At 42.6% G+C, this 23,792-nt stretch overlaps 1 protein-coding gene across 1 annotated transcript in view; it reads left to right on the forward strand.

The window, feature by feature from the left end:
- COL4A4 (collagen type IV alpha 4 chain) overlaps positions 1-23,792 on the forward strand; it is a 120,993-nt gene that overhangs the window by 84,227 nt on the left and 12,974 nt on the right. Inside the window, exons 35-45 of the mRNA XM_032401003.1 lie at positions 123-186; positions 4,059-4,133; positions 8,012-8,119; positions 8,724-8,831; positions 14,473-14,544; positions 15,729-15,857; positions 15,948-16,061; positions 17,229-17,384; positions 19,507-19,614; positions 20,686-20,694; positions 23,379-23,504. Of these exons, the coding sequence (XP_032256894.1) occupies positions 123-186; positions 4,059-4,133; positions 8,012-8,119; positions 8,724-8,831; positions 14,473-14,544; positions 15,729-15,857; positions 15,948-16,061; positions 17,229-17,384; positions 19,507-19,614; positions 20,686-20,694; positions 23,379-23,504 (1,069 nt within the window). The remainder of the gene's footprint in view (positions 1-122; positions 187-4,058; positions 4,134-8,011; positions 8,120-8,723; positions 8,832-14,472; positions 14,545-15,728; positions 15,858-15,947; positions 16,062-17,228; positions 17,385-19,506; positions 19,615-20,685; positions 20,695-23,378; positions 23,505-23,792) is intronic.

The raw sequence follows: 23,792 nt of genomic DNA on the forward strand, positions 1-23,792 counted from the left end.
TTCTGATTTTCTTTACCATTGCAAATATATGGAAATGGGTTATGGAAGATTATAACTGGATAATGTTATGAATATGTCATTTGTATTTGAAACCAAATTAAAGTCTTTTGTTACACTGTCAGGGTGAGCCAGGTTCTCCAGGGTCCCCCGGACGTTCAGGAATTGATGGAATGAGAGGACCTAAAGGTATGCTTTGGACATACAGCAGCCATCCACCAAGTTCATGTTTGTAATATTGTGAGCATGCACATTTGGTATGAAAATTAAAGTATATCCAACAAACTGCAACATCAAAGGGCTTCTTTTTTACTTTTTATTTTTTAAGTTTTTATTTAAATTCCAGTTAGTTAACATACAGTGTAATATTAGCTTCAGGTATATAATATAGTGATTCAACACTTCCATGCATGACCCGGTGCTCGTCACAAGTGCCCTCCTTCATCCCCATCACCTTTTTCACCCATCCTCCGACCCACCTCCCTTCTGGTAACCAGCAGTTTGTTCTCTATAGGTAAGATGCTGTTTCTTGGTTTGCCCCCCTTCTCTCTCTTTTTCCCCTTTGCTCATTTGTTTCTTAAATTCCACATATAAGTGAAATCATATGGTGTTTGTCTTTCTCTGACTGACTTATTTCACTTAGCATAATATCCTCTAGCTCCATCCATGTCGTTGCAAATGGCAAGATTTCATTCTTTTTATGGCTGAATAATATTCCATTGTATATATATATACCACATCTTCTTTATCCATTCATGAAATGCTAGATGCTTGGACTGTTTCCATAGTTTGGTTATTGTAGATAATGCTGCTATAAACATCGGGGTGCATGTATCCCTTTGAATTAGTAGTGTATTTTGGGGTTAAATACCTAGTAGTGTGATTGCTGGATCATAGGGTAGTTCTATTTTTAACTTTTTGAGGAACCTCCATACTGTTTTCCAGAGTGGCTGCACCAGTTTGCATTCCCACCAACAGGGCAAGAGGGTTCCCCTTTCTCCACATCCTTGCCGACATCTGTTGTTTCTTGTGTTGCTGATTTTAGTCATTCTGACAGGTGTGAGGTGATATCTCATTGTAGTTTTGATTTGCATTTCCCTGACGATGAGTGATGTTGAGCATCTTTTCATGTATCTGTTGGCTGCCTGGATGTCTTCTTTGGAAAAATGTCTGTTCTTGTCTTCTTCCCACTTTTAAATTGGATTATTCGTTTTGGGGGGCATTGTAAGGGTTTTGATATATTTTGGATTCTAATGAATTATTCATTATGGGGGTTTTGTAAGTTCTTGATATATTTTGGGTACTAACCAAGGGGTTCTTCTTAGACTCTGTTAGACGTCAAACACTCAAGACCCAAATCATCCACATTTGTCATTCAGATCCGAGGGTAGCAGGTAGAGAACAGCATGCTTGCGAGCACAGAGGTCTTTCTCCTCAGTGGGGGTCCCTGAGCAGTCTGTGTGGTGACTGAAGCTCCCTAAGTGGCAGCTCAAGTACAAGGAGACCAGATCCACATTGTGGGCAGCGTCTACCTTGGCTTGGAAGCCTCCTGCCCCATAGGAGGTAATGTCTCTTCTAAAGACTCTGTAGATAGGGCTTTTAGGTTCCCAGTGACAAGAGTCACAGGACAGAGAAGGCCAGAGCCATGACTTCCCTCCAGGTGTTAATACGTCACTTAAGAATTTCTGGGCCACATTTAATTTTCAGTTGGGTTATTTTTACCGTAAGCCAAGGGTCAGCAAGTGTGTTTTTTCAAGGGGTCAGATCACAGATATTTTCAGCTCTGTGGGCTCTGTTGTAGCTACTCAACTGTGCATGAAAGCAGCCAGACAATATGCAAACAAGGGGTGTGGCTGTGTTTCATTAAAAAGTTATTTACAGAAAGCTACAGGTTAGATTTGGCTTCATAGTCTTGGTTTACCTTGTGCCAAAAACAATGCTGCCTCATAACACAGCTGACATTCTACCTTAATCAGATTTGTAGGGAAACAGAAACACAAAGTTACCTGTGGATAAAAATATTCTTAGAGGTTTCATTTAACTTTTATTCAGACAAACAGGCAAACAAAAATCAGGATATCTTAAATTGTGATGTTTACGTAAACTTTTTTTTTTAAAGATTTTATTTATTTATTTGACAGAGAGAGACACAGTGAGAGAGGGAACACAAGCAGGGAGAGTGGGAGAGGGAGAAGCAGGCTCCCCACTGAGCAGGGAGCCCGATGCGGGGCTCGATTCCAGGACCCCAGGATCATGACCTGAGCCGAAGGCAGACGCTTAACCACTGAGCCACCCAGAAGCCCCTTATGTAAACTCTTTAACATTGTTACTGTCCTTGTATACCAGTGGGTTAATATTTTTCTTTAAATCTATTTAAATATGATTCACTGTTTTAACCTTAGCTTTAACCTCACTATCTGTGAATTCACAGGTTTGATGAGCAGTTATATTTTACTTTATACAGATGAAAATGAATAACTTTAAAATATAAAAGAGTAGGGGCACCTGTTTGGCTCAGTCAGAATAGCATGCGACTCTTGATCTCAGGGTTGTAAGTTTAAGCCCCATGTTGGGTGTAGAGATTACTTAAAAATAAAATCTTTAAAAAAGAATACAATGAACTATAAAAGAGTAATTAATGAACCACCTAAAAATCTCCTCCCTTACCACAAAATGCTTTGCATTTTGAGAGACACTCCATAAGTAATAGGATAACTGCTATAAGAAAAAATGAACTGTGCAACTTATTTTTTCAGAAGGAATAATCTATATATTTTCCTCAGAAATAGTTACAAGAAGGGAAGTTCTCATATTTGAGTTGACATTTTATAGCTTCATGGTTTAAAACTCAGTCCTCTTCTAATTCCCTATGCATTTATTATAGTCCCTTTGCCTCTCTCAAAGTACAAACCTACCTCTTCTTATGTTCTTCATTCTTGTATCTGGCCATGTTTGCAAGGAACTGAAATGCACTCGTGGTCCCTGGAGTAAAAGTGGTCTCATGAAGCCCACCATAAGGCTAATGAAACCCAGCCCTTCAGCAACCCATGGTTTGTCTCTTGAGACTGGCTTTTACTTACCTGCCAACTGGCTTCATCACCAGTATCCTTTCTGGATCTTTCTGGATATGTCTGGATTACAAACATGCTCTGCATCAAAGCATCATGCTAATGACATCGTGATGATCCTTTTGGTCGCTGCCTCAATAACCAATGACCTCAAACTCTTGCTTTTTATCCCAACTTCTCAAGGAAAGACTTGCTGACCCGAGATGGACCAGATTTCTATCCCTCAAAGCCACAACTATGAGCAGGGTCAGGTGGAAGAGAAACTTCCACAAATGTGGGTGGGACCCCTTTGAAAGGGGTGTGGGTAGGAAGATATTATAAATCATACCTAATTGACTCTTAACTCTCTCTTATAACCCCATCTGTTGTCTTGCCCGTCCCTGCCACACCATTTTGAGACCTCCGTTTATAACTGGCCCCCAGCTAGAAGTCCTGTGTCGGGAAGAGCACAGCCACAATGTGGCACAGCCCTGTGGTACTGTGGGAACCATTGCCTTCCGTGGCCTGCGAATATGTGGTCTCTTGTGAAGTCATCAATAAAGTGTGCCTTTTAATTTTGTTTTTACAAGGACACTGAGTTGAACTTCCTTGCAGAGAGCTTAAAATGTGATTACAGCAGCTAAAACAGGGGCAATTTCTGCTTTTTGTTTCTAAAACACCATATAAGAATATAGTCAATCAGTACCAAATAATTTCTTAAATAGATACCTAAATTTGAAACTATTTTTGGGAACTTAAAAACTCAAACTTATTAAGATCTATAGTTTCTTATGATTGTTATGAACTATAAAAATGGTGTGTGTGTGTTTTTAAATCACATCTTGCCTCTATGTTTCCATTTGTTTTTATATAGGAAAAAAAGTATTTTTTCAAAAACTTTTCTGTAATATTTGAAGATAAATTATAAAGACAAATATGACAGTTATTAAGTCATGTGTATGAAACAAAATTAAATTATCTTAAATAATGTTATATGCATTTTATCACTTACAGGAGACAAAGGTGATCCTGCAAGTCAGTTTGGCTCACCTGGTCCAAAGGGTGAACCAGGTAGCCTTGGATGTCCAGGTATAGCCACATGTTTTTCTTATTAAAACAAAAACGAATAGGGGCGACTGGATGGCTCAGTCAGTTGAGCGTCTGCGTCTTGGTCTCACCCAGGTCTTGAGCTCAGGGTCATGAATTTGGGCTCCATGTTGGGCTCCATGTTGGGCTCCATGTTGGGCATGGAGTCTACTTAAAAAGCAAACAAACAAAACAAAACAGAATAAATTTAGTTTGAAAAATAGAGCAATTACTTTATACTCCTAGCTGGCAATACTTATATCAGTATTTTCTTCCCCCCTTTACACACTAAGGTACATCCCGAAGGATTATGTATAAATGCTGCCACCACATCCTTGGCCCAGAAGGACATCAGGATTATATCCCAGGGATTCTCAGGCTTTTTCCACCATAGCTCACATGACCTATGATGTTGACATAACAATCCACTCCCCTTGGCATGCCCAGATTTTGACATGGTCAGAAATGATTATGGCAAGCAACCAAAAGCTGAACTATTTCACAATCTCTAGAATTATAAATGATACATTGGCAGTAACCATTCACACTGACCACAGCCTCAGGTTGTCATTCCTGCCCTTTCTTTCCTACTCAGAAAATCATATGTGAATGCCAGTGAGGAGTGCCATTGTTGAGCTATCATTGAATATCTCATTTACTAAATATCTAATTTACTAAAAACCAAACCAAAAAAAAAAAGTAAAATTTCACCACCAACAATGAATCTAAATTGTTCAAAACGGTACTTTATCAGTGATGATTGACATGTAATCCCTCAGAACGGATTACGATGTACCTGTGATCTTTTGCCTTCCGCTCAAGGCTGTGGCTGGGCTATAGTACATGACCCATCGTTGATGAAATATACATGCCTTTTAGCTTAGTAATTTTACTTGTAAGAATTTATCTGAAGTCAATTATCAGACACATGTATAAAGATACATGCACAGGAATATTCATTGCATGGAAAGAACAAATGCCATCCACAAATGATAGGTTAAAGAAGTATGCACGATCTCATTCAGCTGGTAGTGGATAGGTTTTGATGCGTCCCTTGTAAGTTAAAATATCTCCTATTAATAGTTTTGTGCATTTTTTTAATTTATGTATTTGAGAGAGAGAGGGAGAGTGGGAGGAGGGGCAGAGGGAGAGGGAGAGAGAGAGAATCTCAGGCAGACTGCCCATCGGGCTTGGAGCCCGACTCGGGGCTGGATCCCAGGACCCTGAGATCATGACCTGAGCTGAAATCAAGAGTCAGCCACCCAACTGACTGAGCCACCCAGGTGCCCATCGTTTTGTGCATTATCTTAAAATTGTCTTCGACATTAGTCATGTTTCATTACATACAACAGAAAGAATATATGAGCAGAAGTATTATCTGAAATTTTTGTTTGTTTTTATGCCATAAGATTGCTAAAATAGAAGTCCAACAGAAAAACAAGCTATTACAATGGCAAGAACTTTCCCACTCTCTTTCATATTGGTCTTTTCCCTCTGACATGGTCAAATAGATTTAGATAATATAGTATTTTAACCAAAGTGTGCAGCTGAAGTGTACATTTGGAGGGGAAAATAGTTTTGAGCTTAACATTATGGGGGTTCATAATAAGTACCAGAGTGAGAAAGAAGCCTGAAGAAGGGAAACCAGTGGTTCAAAGTCAGTCTCCATTATTACTGTCCGTGTGGTCTTGGGCAAGTTGCTTATCATCTTTGAGCTCAGTTTCCTCACCTGTAAACTGGCCCCATGCATAATTATAGGATTGTTCTGAGGATCAAATAAGATTCCTTGAAAGCAGGGGGTAAACTGAAAATTCTACCTTTACTGATATTTTTATGTAAACAATTAAGACAGTAAGATTTTATAAGCTGAAACTAGTCCAAAATGGAAGCCTTGGTATTACCTAGTATTTTAAGTGAAAAATTATAAATCTGAGTTATTTTACACGTAGGCTAACTTTTTCAAGAAAATTTGCCTTAGCCTAATTTCCCTGGTGTCCTGCAGTTGTCACCATTTAATCTGTTCCCTTTCTCATATGCCATAGCTTTAGCTTAAAATTTCCAAATTACATCATATGTTATTCACCAGCACAGAGTTTACCTAAATACACAAGTTCCATTGACTGGGAAAAGCTGCGTTGATTGAATTTGAATGAGCCCAACGAGAAGGCATAGAGCTGCTGCCTGTCTCAGGGGATTTTAAATGATTGTACTGGGTATAGTTCAACCCCCCCATCACCCCATTCAATTCAGCGAGAAAATTCGGCACAGATTAACTCAGAAGCTCTGTTCTTAACACAGGTGCAACTGGGGAGGCAAGCCTCAGTCTTTCCATTTGGAAATGAGAATCACACTGTTGTACCTTTACTGCAGGAATGTTTTCAGGATAAATAAAATAACACACAGTGAGGCTCATAGATCTTAAAGCTGATCAGGGACCAGGTATAGACTAACACAGGCTTGTTTCATGTGTGTTCTAATAAATAATGACTGTGCCTCCCACCACGGGTTTGTAAATCCAGAGGCATATATTTTATTTGCAGATTCAACTGGCTAATTTCAGCATGGACTATTGGGTTATCCTGTAAATCTGAATTGTATCAAAGTAATACATTGTAAATAAACAAGGGGAAATAGTCATCTTCTCTAGTAATCAAAGAAATGTAACTAAAGGAAGTCTGAGTTATTTTCTTCTTACTGAATTAGCAGGAAAACAAACCAACAAACTCACAAGTCCCCAGTGAGCACAGGGCAGGCACTTACAGTTGCTGTAACCAGTTACACGCAGGGGTGTGCATTCGGGCAGCACTTACCCAAACCACCTGGCCACCTCTGTCGAGAACAGAATGGTCTATTCTGAAAGACTAAACAGCAGCTGAACTGTTCTCGTCAGCAAGTCTCTGTCCTGAGATAGAGACTGTAGTAGATTGTTTCCTTTAACTTAAGGGATGTAGCCACCAGACGCAATGTGTGTTTCTGGAATGAGAGTCAGTGTGGAGAAACCAGCTGTGAAGGACATTAAGGGCCCAAGTGGGGGAACTCAAGTATGGAATGAGTACGGGATGATATTAACAATTGGTATTAATTTTCTTGGCTGCAATGATGTTATTTTGGCCATGTAGAAAAATGGTTTTTTCAGGCATACCTCCTGAAGTATTTAGGGATGGAATTCCATGATGCCTGTGATTTACTTTAAAATACTTCAGCAGCTTAAAATGCATAAAAATGAACCAAAATATAACCTAGAAATTCTATGCCTAGGAATTTTTCCTAAGGAAATAATTTGAGAAAAATGGATTAAAAATATATAAAGATCATTATGCATAACAGCAAAGAGAAATAACTTGCATGGCTAATAGTAAGAGAAAATTAGGTTAATTAATTAAGATTAACCCAATAAGCTATCAGCTGGTCATTTCAAAACAACAATTAGAGGGCTGCCTGGGTGGCTCAGTTGGTTAAACATTTGACTCTTGATCTCAGCTCAGGTCTTGGTCTCAGGGTTGTGAATTCAAGCCCTGTGTTGGACTCCACGCTGGGCATGGAGCCTACTTTAATAATAATAGTAAGAAGAAGAAGAAGAAGGAGGAGGAGGAGGAGGAGGAGAAAATAATAGCAAATTTGGAAAATTACTTATAATATGCTAATTTAAAAAATCAGAATATAAAATTGTGGGTGTTATTTGCACATTGTTATACACATGAGAAATTGTATTAAGGTGGTAGGATTAAAGGTGTTTTGTATTCTTCCTTAGTGTTATCTTTTCAACAAGTAAACAAGTACTACTAGAAAATAATGTCAGGTGCTGAAGTTGGAGGTTTTATAGATGCCCCGCCTCAAAGACCAATCACAATTACTCAGATGTTTGATTCTTCTTTCTTTAGGACATCCCGGAGCACCCGGGGAGCAGGGCTTGCCCGGTGTTCAAGGGCCCACAGGACCACCAGGAAGTCCAGGACTACCTGGTGCCTTCGGACCACCAGGGTGTCCAGGTATTTTGAAAGGAGCCTGGAAATTTCCAGAGCACTCATCTATCTTCTAGGTTATCAGAAAGAGCCAACCTTCGCTTAGACTCTGCCACTTCCCAGATCTGTGACTTTGGACAAGTCACTCACACTTACTGTTCCTCACCCATAGGGTGGAGCTAGTCCAATCCCAGTGGGTTGGTCTGGGAGTAAACCAAGACAACACCTGTTAAGAGCCTAGCAAGGTGCCAGGCACAAAGTGAGGGGCTGACAGATAAAAGCTCCTTTCCATCCCTCCTTAATCCCCCTGCGACTCAGATGCTGGTTTTCTTTTCTCCTTTAGACTTAAGACACATATCACATTGATAGCACAACATGTTAATGGCTCCTCGTCTTGCCGATTCAGAATATAGTGAAAGTTTAAAATTATAAATGGCAGCTGTAATCATTCCGAAGTGATTTGCTGCATCTGAGGTTAAGTGTGCTTTTCTCTCTAGAGTTAGGAGGTCTAGGGGAAAAAAGTGATGACAATGTTCCCAATTACCCATCTGTTAAGAGCACAGACGACCTTCCCCATTAAGGTAACTCCTACCTCATGCGGGTGTCTGCAGAACCTCCCTCTCATCCTCAGGTAATCAAGGGGTGCCTGGGCTGCAGGGACCTCCAGGAGAAACAGGGGATCCTGGGCCAAGAGGCATGATGGGAGATCCAGGGGCATCAGGTCTTCCAGGAATAAAAGGTGAGTGGAAAGGAAACCCCACCCATGAGGGCAAATCAATAGCGCTTTTCTCGTGCTGCATGTCACCTCTGTTGGTCATGGCTCCTTACTCTTTCCCACATGCCCATCAAGTCCTTCCTCTTCTTTCTCACTCAGAGCTTCAGGCAGCTCATCTAGGCTCTCCACTTGCCTTCTACCAAAATATGGTGCTGCCTTTGTTGAGAGCATTTCCCCCAGTGTTTTCCATAATGTTCAGGCCTCTTCACTTACTCTCTCCTTGGATAGTTAAGCTCCTATTATGTTCCAAATTGTGTGTTAGACACTAGATGTACAATTCTGAAGAGAATAGACCTTGTTCTTGCCTTCAGGGATCTCACAGTGTAGTCGTGGAGACATATTAAAAACATATGTGTAAATAAATCTACATTTACCAATTGTGATAAGTGGAAGGAAAAGAATAAAAATGCTATGGAGAAAGAGTTACCAATATTCTTTATCTTTGTTAGATTAAAAAAACATTTTTTCCTGGTTGAATTTTTGGTCTTTATGGGTAATAGTAAACTGGTTATAAGTTTGGTTACAATAATACCATATATCCTATCGTATGTCATATTTATTTGTTGTTAACAAAGCTTCATGCCCCTCCATTCCTCCGTAGTCCTTACTCCTCTTCAGCCCATTTTTTCCCATTTTAGAAAAAAAAATGTTTTTCCTGGTTACTTTGTATATACTTCTAGCATGGCACCTATGTCCTACACATTTGTATGTTTAGAGGTCTTTCTCACCAAGTAGAATATGATTTTTGTATCCTTGGCACCCAGTGGATACCCAGTAAATCTCCTGGATGGTTATTGTAAGTATTTTTAAATTTGTGAATAAATTAATAGAGGACTGGACAAGTAGAAGAATGGACAACTGAGCTAATAGCTATGAAGTTGAGGGTCTTCACTTGAATAAACAGACGAAGGGTCAAGCCTTACTTAGTAGATTTCTATAACTAAGCTCCTCTCTCTCCTCCTTCCTCCCCTTAGCTTCTGCTAGGTGACTCATCCATGTACTAAATTTTGGCCAAATGGAAATTACCTCCACTCGGAAGAGTTGGAAACCCCTCCTTTGGGCTTAATTGTTTTATTGTTTTGAAAATCCAAATTAAAATTTTCCACGCTTTCATCTCTTCTCTCACCAAATAGCTTTCAAATCATGTTTGTTTTCCAACACGCAGTAGTGTGGTACATGTGACATGGTAGTATTCTGCAGAGAGGGGGGCCCTTTATTTTGGAGCGCTGGTACCTTACGTATTTCCACGTGGCCAAATATTACTTGGCTTCTGGTTCCCATAACTAAACAAGACATCTTTGTACTGTTCTTCTCCCTCTTCATTGACATTTAATGCAAAGTCCAGTGATTTGTGATAAATTTAGGATTTCAAGCAATGCCGTAATTTTTTTAACGTTAAAAGTTTATCTAGTGATTGTGGCTGTTTGCTGTCCCTGGAAAATCCCTGTAGCCTCGGTGGGGTGTCCTTGGACACTTTTTCGAGTGTCTGGAAGATGAAATTGGTAAAAACCCAAAAGAAAACTTTTCCATTATTAACCACTCCTACTGCATTTCCCCTTCATCTCACCCTCCTAGTTTAATAAAAATAGCAAGGATTTTCAAACCTCTCAGTGCCATAACAATATAGACACTCAGTTTGACTAAAATCACTAGGCTCACGTTGCTGTTGTTGATTTGTCCTGCCCTTGAATTAGTTTGCATTTATCACATAATTTCACTATGATATGTTATTTAAAAACTAGTAGCCAATGACGTTGATTGAGTAACAGAATTACTCGAAAAATAATCTCCAACCACATCGGAGTTCTGTGCTATAAAATAATGAGTTTGTCACGAGAAGGTGAGGCAGTGACTCTGTCACCCCAAATACTCACCCCAGCACACAGACGGACGCGGCAGTGGTGCTTCCTGGCCACGCAGGGACACTGTGTCCCTGCAAACTGCCCAATGAACGACCGGTCTTTAAAAACCCAACCCGACCCAACCAAACCGCGAATACATTCCTAAAAACGAAAACGTCCACAATATAAATCCATTGTTGCAGTTTATCATGCTGATATAAAAATGAACCGTACTCCAGCAGAAACACTTTGATCTGAGAAACTAAATATTTGAAGTATGTTCTAAATAAGTCAAGGGGACTGATTATCTTGTTTGAACAAACCAGCTGTTGAACTCCAAAGTTGTTTGCTCTGCTGGAACGGGCCATGTGGATTCTGAGTCCTGCTTGTGTTCAGTCAGATTTAAACTCTAACTTAAACATATGCTAAAAATGGCTTGATTTGTAGATTTAAATTAAGTTCAAGCACATATGCCCTCTAAAGGGAAGACACTCGGTTCCTCGTTAGGCGTTCATGAGATTGGAATAATGAAAACCTAAAGACAACTGTCTGCTCCATGGCAACAACCATAACGATGTGGTTTGGGGTGTTTTGGCTGGTGGCAAGCGAAATGTTTCCTCAGAAATAAAGGCACCTAGAAATGTCGTTTATCTGGGAAGAAATGCCATGCATGTTACAGCTGTGGAAGTCATGGGAATGTTCTCCCCTCTTCTCCACTGAGAGGAGTGTCCTTCCAGCCCTGCCCCCACAGCACTTACCATTCCTGAAGTAATTGCCCATTTGTTCTGTCAGGTCAGGGACTGCTTCTCTCGTGCTCTCCATTGTCTTGTCAGCAGCTGTCACCGAGGACATTTGGGGACAGAAGCTCTGGGGCTTAGGAGACCATGTCTTTATGCTCTTGTGCCTCTCCTCAGTAGGCACTCATGTAGTTTCTGAACCAAAAATCATATATATCTTATTTCAGAATCTGTTTTGATACGTTTTCAACTGTGTTCGACCATTACCTGTAGTTACGTGGGTCCCTTTCCCATTGGCTTTCACGTTTGGGTGACCAGCTGTCCGGGTTTGCCTGGGATGGAGGGGTGCCTCAGGATGCCAGAACTGGGCAAGTCCCCCATGCACAGGGACGAGATGGTCACCCCATTTTAAGTATAAACCTGTACAAAGGCCACCGGGGATAGAGTAGCATTTTCAGGCTTTAGAACAAAAGAAAACCTCAGTGAGAACCCAGTCTCTGAGTGGGCTGGCTAACTGGGATGGAGGCTGTGATTCCCATTAGGTCTGGGGCAGGAGTTTCGATTCTCTGACTGGGGGGAGCGCGTGCTGTCCCATGAGCATAGGGAGGTGCAGCCTTATGTGAAGGGTGTTAAGCAGGAGGACGGCCAGAGAGGTGAATAAAAAATCCTCATTACCAAGGAATGTGCTTTGTTAGCCTAATTGCCTCTCATCTGCACTGTATATATTTTATGCATGAACAACTTTCTGATTTAGAGATGGGATTGATAAAAAGCTTTCAGTAAAAAGGAAAAATTGCCCTTAAAATCCTACCCAGATGTAGCTGCATTCGATTTAGAAAGATAACATTGGGTCAGATAAGGGTCGGCCAGTTCAACAATGGTGAGGGCCTGGGCCTGTGACAGCCCGGGATCTGGATGCGTTGATGGGACAATGGAGAGTTGGCAGAAGCTGAGACATTCCACCCCAGCTAAGTCCCCCAAGCCATCAATCTTGGTGGCTCCAGCTGGAGATCAAAACACATTGAAATAGCAAAGTGTTCTCAAAAAATTTATTATCATTTCAGATAGATTGCAATAAATATCCAGATTTGGCAGATGAAGAAGGTCTGTGTGTGCTTTTGGTGCAGACTTGAAAGGTTGGCTCATTAAGAGGAAAGAGGATTGAAAAATAAACTCAGCCAGAACTGTGAAAAGTGGTTAGGAAATAAGAGCTTTAGGAAAAATAAGGGTGCATTCCCATTTTTTTTTTTTTTTTGGGTGGGGATGAGAGAATATGGCTCATTTGCACCAATCTAAAGTTTGAGTTTAAAAATAGAATAATGTCCATTTCAAGTACTGATAATAAATAGAGTGGAACTAGCTTAGTGTTCTCTCTTTTAATAAGAAGCCCACAGAGGACTTGCATTAATGAGTAGATAATAATTAGCACTTAAATTATTTATACACAAATGGATGCCTCTAACTTAATCAAATCTTATTCCTCCCATAAATCTACCAAAGAACATGTAACATGCAAATAGACATTGTACCCCCTCCCTCCCACAGCTTTCTCTCCACCCATTCACGTCCCAGCCCTCCCTGTGGTAAATTTTCTCATTCACTCATTCATGCATCCACTCACCCATTCAACCAACACGTATTGAACACCAACTGTGTGTCAGGAGACATGCTAAATGGGGGCATGGGATGACTAATAAGACTTTATCTTGCACTCAATTAATTTACCCAAGTAATCCAGTCACCCAAAGACTTGCTTGTGGCATGGTGTGGGACAGGCACCAGCAGAAGGGCATCGGGGAGCTCTGTGTAGGTATCATGGGGTAGCTGAGGGCCATTTGATGTTTACTAAGGCATTACGATTGCAAAGGACAGGAATGTGGCCCTAAACTGAGTGAGGGGCTGGCTGGCTCTCAGCCTCCAATAAAGATCCACCAATGAATTTGGAAGGTCACCAGGTTTGGCCAGGGGCTGGGGAGAAGATTCTTTCCCCCAAATCAGTGAGACAAGACATGTATGAGTCACCTGGCGGAGGGCTCAGCTCCCGGAAATGTTCTGTACATCTCAGTCGTCTGCCTTCTTCCTTTCCTCCCTCTGTCCTTCCCTCTGTCTGTCCCTTGTTTCCTTCCTCTACTCCCTCCCTATAAATCTATACACTTATATATCTATATGTTATAATATAAATGTATTATAGATACCTTAAACATTTATATATTTATGAATCTATAGATTGATAGGTGTTCAGTGTTCACGTGAAGTCAGGCTGGTAGATATCTCCTTGGAGGACTACACTGATGCCTGGCAGAAAGAGATCATACCTAATTACAGAGACAGGAATTTTCAGTGATCGTTATGAAATAAATTTAGTTTCAGTAAAGAGATATCAGAGTGGTTTGTTTTGAAAGAAGTAGTGGCAAAGAAATAGCGCCAACCAAAGTTGGCCTGCAAGCTTCTTCTTTCTGAGTAGTATGGTACTTGAAGAAAAGTTAGGTAGGTCATGTATTCCCCAGTTTGTCACAGACCCCACCTGTCCTTATTGTCTTACTACATTTACCTGACTAGATCCTGAAGAAATTAGTATCTACAGACCATGGTGGAGTGGACAGGTTCTGAGCCTGGGAGGAAGGAGGCCTGGGTTTGCTCTAGTCCAATCTCTTTTCTCTCGTCTAGGATGAGTTCATTGTCATAGAACCGAAGGTCCCTTCCTACACCAAGATTCAGTAATTCTAGACTGTATCTGGATAGAGAGAGAGAGATGGTCATAAACCAAGAGAAGTATGTTAAAACCAAAGAAATGTGCTAAGCTGTCTTGCAGAAAATGTCCATCAAATGAATGTGTTAAGTAATAACCACTGGCATGGATTTAGCCTTGATAATGACATCTAGACAGTGCGACCTCATGGCTCCCGCCTGGACAATCTGTCGGTGGCCATCAGCGAGTCGTCCCCTGGACAGTGCCTGTGCCCGGTGGCTGGTGAACTTCAACACTGGGTCTTCCCTGGTGGGTCACAGGCCTGTGATGTGTTTCAGGTCCCTCCGGGTCGCCCGGTCTGAACGGCTTGCATGGTTTAAAGGGTCAGAAAGGAGCCAAAGGCACTTCAGGTAAGAGAAAATCCTTTGCAAAAGATTGAACTGCAGTCAGCAGCCTCAGATACTGGTGGTATTCCTTCACTACACAGGATTTGGGGTGCCGAACTAAGAAATTGGCTTACCTGAGAGACACAGTATTGGACTGTTCTTAGTACTGAAGACGACTTCTCTAAAAAGGACCCCTGAGAAAACCCAATTTAAGAAGGAATAGATGGTTACCAGTGACTTCTGTTGATGTTGCTTGGGATTATCTCTCTGCTAAAAATATTCTGAATAATTGCATAGGTGGAACTTGAATTTTAAATGTTACAAATAACAGATAGTTGGGAGGTTTTTTCTTTTTGGTATTCAGTGTAGTGATGGCAAGTACGACCACGTGGGTCTAATGAGTACCTTTTGCGCCCCCAATGGGCTGCTGCTTAAACAAATGACCTGAACAAGTCGCTGTTATCTTTGCTATCCCGAACAGGCTAATCATCAACAACTGCATTGGAGCTTGTTCTGGTATCTTAATATAGTGCTTGTTTGTTGCTTAAGTGTCTCAGAAAAACAGCCCACAACCAGACAGGGCAGATGGACTCAGACATGGAGGTTTGAGGGTGTTTGGGCAGAGGGTTGGATTGTCGCACCACCGGGTTTGACGCAATTGCTGGAGAGAGACAGAATCTTGATACAGCGTGGAAGGCCAAGAATTAATTTAGATCACATTGGATTCATTTTAGAGGCTCCTCCACATGGCCTGATAAAATGTGTGCCTCCCCCAAGAAACCAGTGATGTTCTCCCGCTTCAGTGTGAAACTCCGCAATGGTTATTTACATGCCAGTTTCCACCTTAAATTTCAAACCAGTGTATTCATAATTCCTTATGGCTGGATCTCATTTGGTTTCACTCTGGGGTAGAGGTTGGAACGTTGATACGCTGTTGTTTTTTTGGTTTTGTTTTAACCGGGGAAATAACCATAAAATAAGCCCATGGCTGACCTGCGGCTGACCTGCGCTGTGGTGGGGCGTAAGAGGGTACATAACGGCCCACCCAGGGAGCGTTTTCAGCCTTGGGGCCACCCTGCAGCAGGTGGTCGGTCTCAGCACAACCCGCTGGGTCCCTGTCACCCCGTCTGGAAGCAGTTCTTTTCCAGGAGCCACAACAGGGACAAACAGGGAGAAGACGCAGTACTAATGCTGTTTCCCTCGCCAAGGTTTGCACGACGTGGGCCCACCTGGTCCAGTGGGCGTACCCGGGCTGAAGGGGGAGATGGGAGACCCTGGGAGCCCGGGAATTTCTCCCCCAGGCCTTTCTGGAGGAAGAGGTCCCCCCGGCCCCCCAGGTAAGACGCAGCATGCTTTGCCCCTCTTAATAACTAAATCAGAACCTTCCAACCGTGAGGAGGCTGACATCTGAACACGTCCCTCCCCAGGGAGACCTGGATCCCCTGGTCCTGCAGGTGCCGCCGGAAGAGCTCCTAAAGGGGACATTCCTGACCCAGGTCCCCCCGGAGATCAGGGACCTCCTGGCCCCGACGGTCCAAGAGGTATGAGAAAATCCTGGCAAAGGATTGGTGACACTCCCTTCCTTAGATGCCGCCAGCTCCGGAGGGACGTCGGACCGGAGAACGGCAGAGCTGAAGCCCCTTAGCAGCGCCGCCAGGCGGGCGGATGGGGAAGGCGGGGGGTGTGGGCGGTGCGGGGCTGTCAGGCCCAGCCCGGGCCGGGGCTCTCGGGCACCAGCTCTCTGGGGACGCGCTCTGACCCTCAGCGGGGCTCTCCAGGCGCCAGCACCAGCACGGTGCTGAGCACGAGGGTGCAGGAACCTCCGGCCGGAGGGAGTCTCACGCTGCCCGGTGGTCTCCGGCTCCGGCCATGAGAACCACCGCGCCCCCGGCCAGTGTGACTGTGCCCGGGCCTGGCACACACACAAACAGAGTCTCTTCAAGTGCGGCTCCCAGTACATGTCGTTCCTCTCGGCACTTGGCAGGGACGAAGTCCAGCAAGGCAGTATTTCACAGAGTGGGGTCTGACCGGAGCCGGCTGGGGCCTGGGGCTTTTGCAAAGGGCGGACAATCATGTTGCTGATAGCTCCTAGCGCTCCTTCAGACAGACCCAACCCACTGCCTTTACAGCTTTAGGATTTTGGTCAGGGTGAGCTAAAAGATTATGGGATTCTGTTTGATGCTGGGAAAAATTAAAATGCTCAAAAATACCCTAGGCAGTGTAGAAGCTAAGTAGGAGTAGAATTTGGGCTCACTTCCTGGGTGTAGACCCCTGTTTTCAAATAGGATTAAATATTTAATTGAGTGAATATTCCTTTTCCATCAGCCAGATTTTTCTCAAAAGCCTGTCATCTATGTGTCTGTTCGCCCGTCCATCCATCCTTCTACCTATCATATTAAAGCAGTGGGATGACAATGCAAAGAAAAGCCATAAACCCCTGCTTCCAAAAGGGCTGGCTTGGAAGGGAAGGAAGGCTTTCTGTAGCCTCATTTGTCTAACAGTTACTAACACCATTTACACCGTCTCCCAGCTTGGGGGCTCCGTGAGACAATCCCTGTTTTGCTTCTGATATTGTTGACTTTTTTATTCTTCTGATTCCCTCCATCTCTTGCTTGCATTCAGTTACTTTTCTTAAGGAGCTCTCAGGTAGCCCGCAGTCACATTTGTCTTTGACTGAAAGAAGTTTTTTGCCTCCTCCCTGTGGTCAGGAGTGCCCGGGCCCCCAGGCCCCCCTGGGAGTGTCGACGTTCTGAAAGGGGAACCAGGAGACTGTGGTCTGCCGGGGCCTCCTGGTCCCCCGGGCCCACCCGGCCCTCCAGGACACAAAGGCTTCCCAGGATGTGATGGAAAAGATGGCCAGAAAGGTAGGAATGCACATTGTTCCTTAAGTAGTGCCTGAAGACTTTTGTTATCTTGCCCTTCAGGGTCTGGGTTTCTGCACCCCTGGGAGGTAACTTCATTTCCTATGGATGTAGTCACTGCATTTCTAAAGTGCCCTGAATTTCCCAGAGTCCTCAAGTTTGGGGAACAGTTGGACGAGTGAAAAGAAGAAACACAAGTTCATCTTCAGCCCCTAATAACATACTTGATAATCTTCTAGACCAGAACTAACAACAGAAATAGAACACAAGCTATGCATGTAATGAAAAGGCATGGTAGCCCCATTTGAAGAAGTAAAAAGAAATAAGTGACATGAACTTTCATATTTCCTTTAACAGAATATATTCAAGTATTACTGCATTAGCATATCATCATTGATATAAATTACAAGTGCAACGACCAGGGCTGTTGGTACGACCTAGTCCCTCTCCCAGCTAAGACACTCCTCCTCCCCAGCTTTGAAGTCTGGTTCGTGTCTCAGCATACAGGACACCCCAGTTTGGACGCGCTGATTCCAAGTGTTGAGTAGCCACATGCTGTTCGTGGCTTCTGTAGTGGACAGTTCGATTTTAGACTGCTGACCTTGCTCTTTTATTTTCATGAGAGAGTCTCCATTATTGGATTCCCCCAATTTTTAAAGCCAAAATATTTTTTAATTCACTTTTACCTAACTGCTAATATTTGGGGATGTTAGCTTTTGGTCACCAGGTTTCAGAGAATTATTCAGTTCATAGAACTTTTTTGTTGAAAAGGGACCAATAATGGTTATCATTTTGTTCCTTATGTCATAGATAAGGAAGCTGGATAGAGAAGCAACTGTCAAAGTCAGCCCAATAACTGGCACTCTGCCTGACTTCTGAACCGAATGTGAAATAAAGCAAAAGATTAGGGCAAAATGAAGATCAAAATTACCACAAGGCTGCCATGACAACAGTGCAAATGGCATCCCTGTAATGGTGCAGTGCACAACCTGCACAACAGTACACAACAACCCTCTTCAACTTTATTAGCAATAAAATCAATTTTAGAGAATGTGGCTTATATCTGCAGGTATGTGGGCTTCCAATTATCGAACCCCAGAATTGGATAAACAGGCAAGCATGCTGGTCACCAAAGGGAAGGAAGAGGCTAGCTATATAACCTTGTTCCTTTCCCAAATAGACACTCCTTCTTCCCAGTTGCTACTCTAGAGAATGAACCTCCACCTGGAAATATTCTTCAGGATTGGGAAAATATTATGCAGTATAAGTAACAGCGACCAACAAAAGGATATACAACGACTTAGAAATATTGATGAAACCACTAAGCATGCTTCTTAACTCCCATCCCTGTGGGCGTATGGTCCAAAGAGTGTTTAACTGTGGAAAGGAGGAGGGATTTTCTTCATTTTACCTTTTCAGACTTAAACAGTGGGAAATATTTGATCTAGTCCACAAACATTTATTAGGTACCTACAGGAATATAACAGTGAGCAGGTTTAAACAGTCCCCACTCATACTCAGTGTAGATTTTCATTGGGGAAGACAGACATTCACACTAAAGGATCCATCAATATAAACTGAGGCAGGTGCTCCGAGTAAGGGACACTCTTCTATGACAGCACATCAAGAGCAAGTGGAGTTGGGTTGGGGTCCCAGAGGGGGTTTCCCCGAGGAAGTGAGGCTTGGTAGGCATAGAAGAAGAGAGGGAACCTCACGCATGAGGCGCTGAGTGGCTGGCGGGGCTGAAACAGGAGATTGTGAGGAAGAGAGGCAGGAGCTCAGGGCCAGGAGGCACATCGTCCCACGTGGCCAAGCCCATCCCCTATTTTCCCTTCACTCCCAGTCCTCTGTCTCCAGAGAAAGTTCAGGATGACAGGGCTTTTCATTCTATTTTAGTCTTGTCTTGATCATGAAACCATTTTCCTTACTCCTTTTGATGGACTCTTGTTTTTCCTTCAGACAGAGGCAGCTCTTAGCTTTACAGAAAAAGTGAGAGGCTCATCTGGATTCTAAGGCTGACTTTGCCCTGAATTTTGTTGGGGTGAATCTCTGAGTTCAGTCCACCTGACTGTCATTGTCTTGATATTGCTCCATTCCAGTGCCCCTGTCTTTATGTTCCTTTTAGGACCAATAGGATTCCCAGGGCTGCAGGGGCCACAAGGACTTCCTGGGCTCCCCGGGGAGAAGGGTTTACCTGGCATTCCAGGCAGACAAGGGCAACCCGGTCTTCCAGGTAAGCTCCTAATGCCTAATGATCTCACCCAGCAGCCTACAGACAGCCTTTTGTTTCAATATTTACTGTGAGGGTCGACTTGAAGCAAGTAATTTATTCTCAAATTGCCTGCAATTTCTAAGAGTTAAGCTGTATTTATTTCAGGCCTCACTACACAATCTTATGTTTGGTAAACTAATATTTATTATTAGAATGAGTAAGTTTGCAAATTAGGAGCTGATTTTACAGAAACATTTCTAAGTTAAATAAATCTGTGTTTCCCTCACACAAGAGGCAAAGGCTGATTTGATTACTGTATGTGAGGACCATATTCATTTCTCTCCCTGAATTCCCACTGATTTTCCTAGATGTTTTAACTTTTTTTGTAAAACACATTAGTTCCTACAAAGACAAAAAGGCTATTCAATTTAAGCTCAGTCGACAGCATGTTTTCAACATAGGATCAAAATAGGCCAAGGAAAATTTGGGAGGGCAAACAGACATGCGTATTTGAGATTGGCAGAAATAATATCTTTTGAGATCCTAAACCAATATTACGGTAATGTGATGTCAGTTCGGAATATTTTGCAATCTCCTAAATTAGTGCTTTAGTCCAAAGAATAAATAAATTGCACTGCTTTACGATGGATCACAGAACAACATGACAAATAGCTTATACTTGGATTCATCTCATATTTCCTTTCTGTGCATAACCTATAAACCTTGGCTAAATAATATGAAATTTTCAGAAGCCTGCCTATAGAACAGAATTTCTATATATGTAAAATTAGGGTATATTTGCTATAAGAAATCAACTCATTTTATATTGTACAAGAGAGCTTCATTTCACATTTTTCTAGATGTGAAAGCTCTATTATTAAATCAGAGCTGTTCTTGTCAGTAACATTGATGTGGACTTAGTTATGTAAATAAGATGCTGTCATTTTGCTCATCATTGATGCCATCCTCAGGTTATTATGTATATTCTCAAATAACCCATGTCACTTTTGTCCTAATTGACAAATTCAAAATCTCTTTCCACCATATGAAAATCGTTGCATGGCTTCAATTTTTGACTTTGGATCGCTCCAGGTCCCAGAGGTAAGTGCTGTTATAAAATCAGTAATTTCCTCTACATCTGGCTTCTACTTATTTCTATACTGGCCTTTTTCACTGTACTTGTGAGTTATACTTTGTTACATTTTCATAGATGGGATGCTGTAATTATATGAGGCATCAGTGCCCTCGCTTCCTCATTACAGATATGGTAACCACATATTAGAGCATTCTAAAGCCGAGTCTCATTATAGGTTGTCAGGGCAGAGTAGACACTCAGCTTACATAATTTCAATTCAGGCGCAGAGTGTGAGTGCTTTCTCTGTCAAATGCTACAGCACATACCCATATAAGTTTCTTTTATAAATTCTACAATATAAATACATAGAACATCCCTAAGATAAGTAGTATCAACAACCTGAAGAGATGGGTCCTTCACACCCAGTAAGGGGCTGTGACAAGGTTTTCCCATAACATCGAAGTCCATTTCCAAGGAACAAATTTCTTTGCGTGTTACAAGGAAAATGCTGTTATTCTTTTCAACTAAGTGTTCACCACAATGCAGAAACAACATATTATTTCATGTCTGGGGTTTCCAAAGAGACTAAAAAGAGTTTCTTAAAAGAAAAAAAGAAACTCAGTGAGTGTACACATTTTTGTTCTTTCCAGGCATCTCTTTATTAACCCTAATGAAAATTTGCCCTGAATGCAGGGTCCTTACACAAGAGACACTTTGGCCCCTTTCATTCAGCTTCTGGTTTATTAAAAAGTAAAGAAAAGCAAAATCAGAATTTAAAAAGAATCCTACTCTTTTAAATGTTTCTATTTAAAAATTACAGTTGCAGGATGCCTGGGTGGCTCAGTTGGGTAAGTGTCTGCCTTTGGCTCAGGTCATGATCCTGGGGTCCTGGGATGGAGTCCCACATCAGGCTCTTTGCTGGGTGGGGAGCCTGCTTCTCCCTCTGCCTGCCACTCCCCCTGCTCGTGCGTACGCTCTCTCTCTGCCAAATAAATAAATAAAATCTTTTAAAAAATAAAAATAAAAATTACAGTTTCATATTTAATGTTTCCACTTCCGTCCTTTTAGTGTCTCTCTGTGTTTGCATGTATAAACTCATTTGAAGATAACATTAGAGTCCTAACTATGAAGCACCAGCCAAATGCCTACCCTCCCCCCCCCACCCCCGTTCCCTTACCTGCTTCCTTCACTCCACCAGAATCCACAAGGTGATTCAGGGAAAATAGGAAATATTCATATGCATCTCCCTCAAGTCACCGAGAGTGGAAAAGCCACATTTTACATTAAACTGTATGTACTGTAAAAATACACATGTGGTTTTATACAATATTTTATAAGAGATTAAATTCCAAACAGCTGACAAGGGTTCAAGTCTGTTTTTTTTTAAAAGGTTTATTTATTTGAGAGCAAGAGAGAGAGCATGAGCTGGAGGAGGGGCAGAAGGAGAGGGAGAGAGAGAGAGAGAGAATCCTCAGGCAGGCTCCCCACTGAGCGCGGAGCTGGATGCGGGACTCGATCTCAGGACCCTGAAATCATGACCTGAGCTGAAATCAAGAGCCGGACGCTCAACCAACTGAGCCACATGGGTGCCCTGGGTTCGAGTCTGTTTTGCACAGACATACTAACTACTGGGTCACCTACGTTGTCACTATGGCCAGATTTTCTACAGTTTTCTTGCTGCCTAATCACTGCTGTTCTTACACTTATTTTGCACATTTGCATGAATTTTAACAAAACCACAACTGATAAGCAGTGTGTTTTTAAAATATGTTGTATTTCTTGGAATTCATCACGCAGATGTGAAGAGTTCTGTAGGCCTTATGGTGTCCTGGTTACGGGCACAGGTTTAGACCCAGGCCATCTTTGATTTAATCTAGACTCTGCCATGTGTTAGCTGTGTGACCTTAGATATGTCAATCATTTCCCTGAGCCTGGGTTTTCTTACCTGTAATACTCTAATAACAGCGGCGCATACACACACAGGCTTGTTGGGAGCCTTTCATTGTAAAGCACTTAGCACGGGACCTCACACATGATAAGGTATTCAAGAAATGTTAGCTGTTATCATTATTGGTTAGTGTTATTATGATTTCTTTTCCCTTGTGGAGTATTTGCAGGGTGACCGAATGAAGCTTTAGGAAAAACTATCTTAAAGATGTGAACATAACCAAGAAGGAAAAACACGCAAATCTTTAGAGCAGTGATTCTCCAATAAGATCTGCAGATCAGCACCGTTAGCCTCACCCGGGAACATGTTACACTAGCCCAGACCTATGTGCTCAGAAACTCTGGGCTCTGACCAGCCGGCCAGATGATTGTGATGCGCTAAAGTCAGAACTAGAGCTTCTTAGCGCTGAACAGTGAGGGAGCCCTGGCTGACACTGGAGTCATCCGGGGAGCTCTCCCACTGCTACCTGTGACCGGCACCTGAAGATCGGAAATCCAGTGAAGGTCACCAAACTATTGCTGCCCCAATCAGCCTTCACTATTCTGTTCTTGTTTGGCTTCCTCTGAGATCCCATTCACTCACTCACTCACTCAGTCGTGTATTTAACACAGTGCTTTCTGGAAAGTTTCTCATGCGCCCCCCAGTGAACAGAAGTCCCGTTTTCATGGAGCTTATTTTGGGCTGTTGAACACTCTGGAGGGGACAGAAGGAGCTTGTTTGTAAGGTTGGAATCTGTCACACAAGTGGTGATTGCAATTTCAGGTGAACCAGGGCCACCTGCCGATGTGGAGTCCTGCCCCCGAATCCCTGGGCTTCCCGGGGTACCAGGCCCAAGAGGACCAGAAGGAGCCATGGGGGTCCCTGGAGCAAGAGGGCCTCCAGGACCAGGTATGAGGCTCACACTGGTTGTTCATTTATCTGCATCAGATGCTGTTGGAAGGAAAATCTAGGTGTCTTGCTATGTAGTTTTTAGCATGGAGCCTAAACACCTCGTGAGTAGGAAGCAATGTAATCTCCTTCCTCTTACACAGTTTTCTACATTTCTTCCAAGGTTTGCTCATGTCCTCACTGGATCGGCACAAGCCTACTATTTTTATGTTGAACTCCTACTTGAATGTCTCCTACATGGGCAGCTTTGGGGCACGAGGTTTTGAAGCCCCTTGTACGGCAGAGTAG

Source organism: Phoca vitulina, unplaced genomic scaffold, assembly GCF_004348235.1.
Source record: "Phoca vitulina isolate PV1807 unplaced genomic scaffold, GSC_HSeal_1.0 scaffold1, whole genome shotgun sequence".
NCBI classification, from domain to species: Eukaryota; Metazoa; Chordata; class Mammalia; order Carnivora; family Phocidae; genus Phoca; species Phoca vitulina.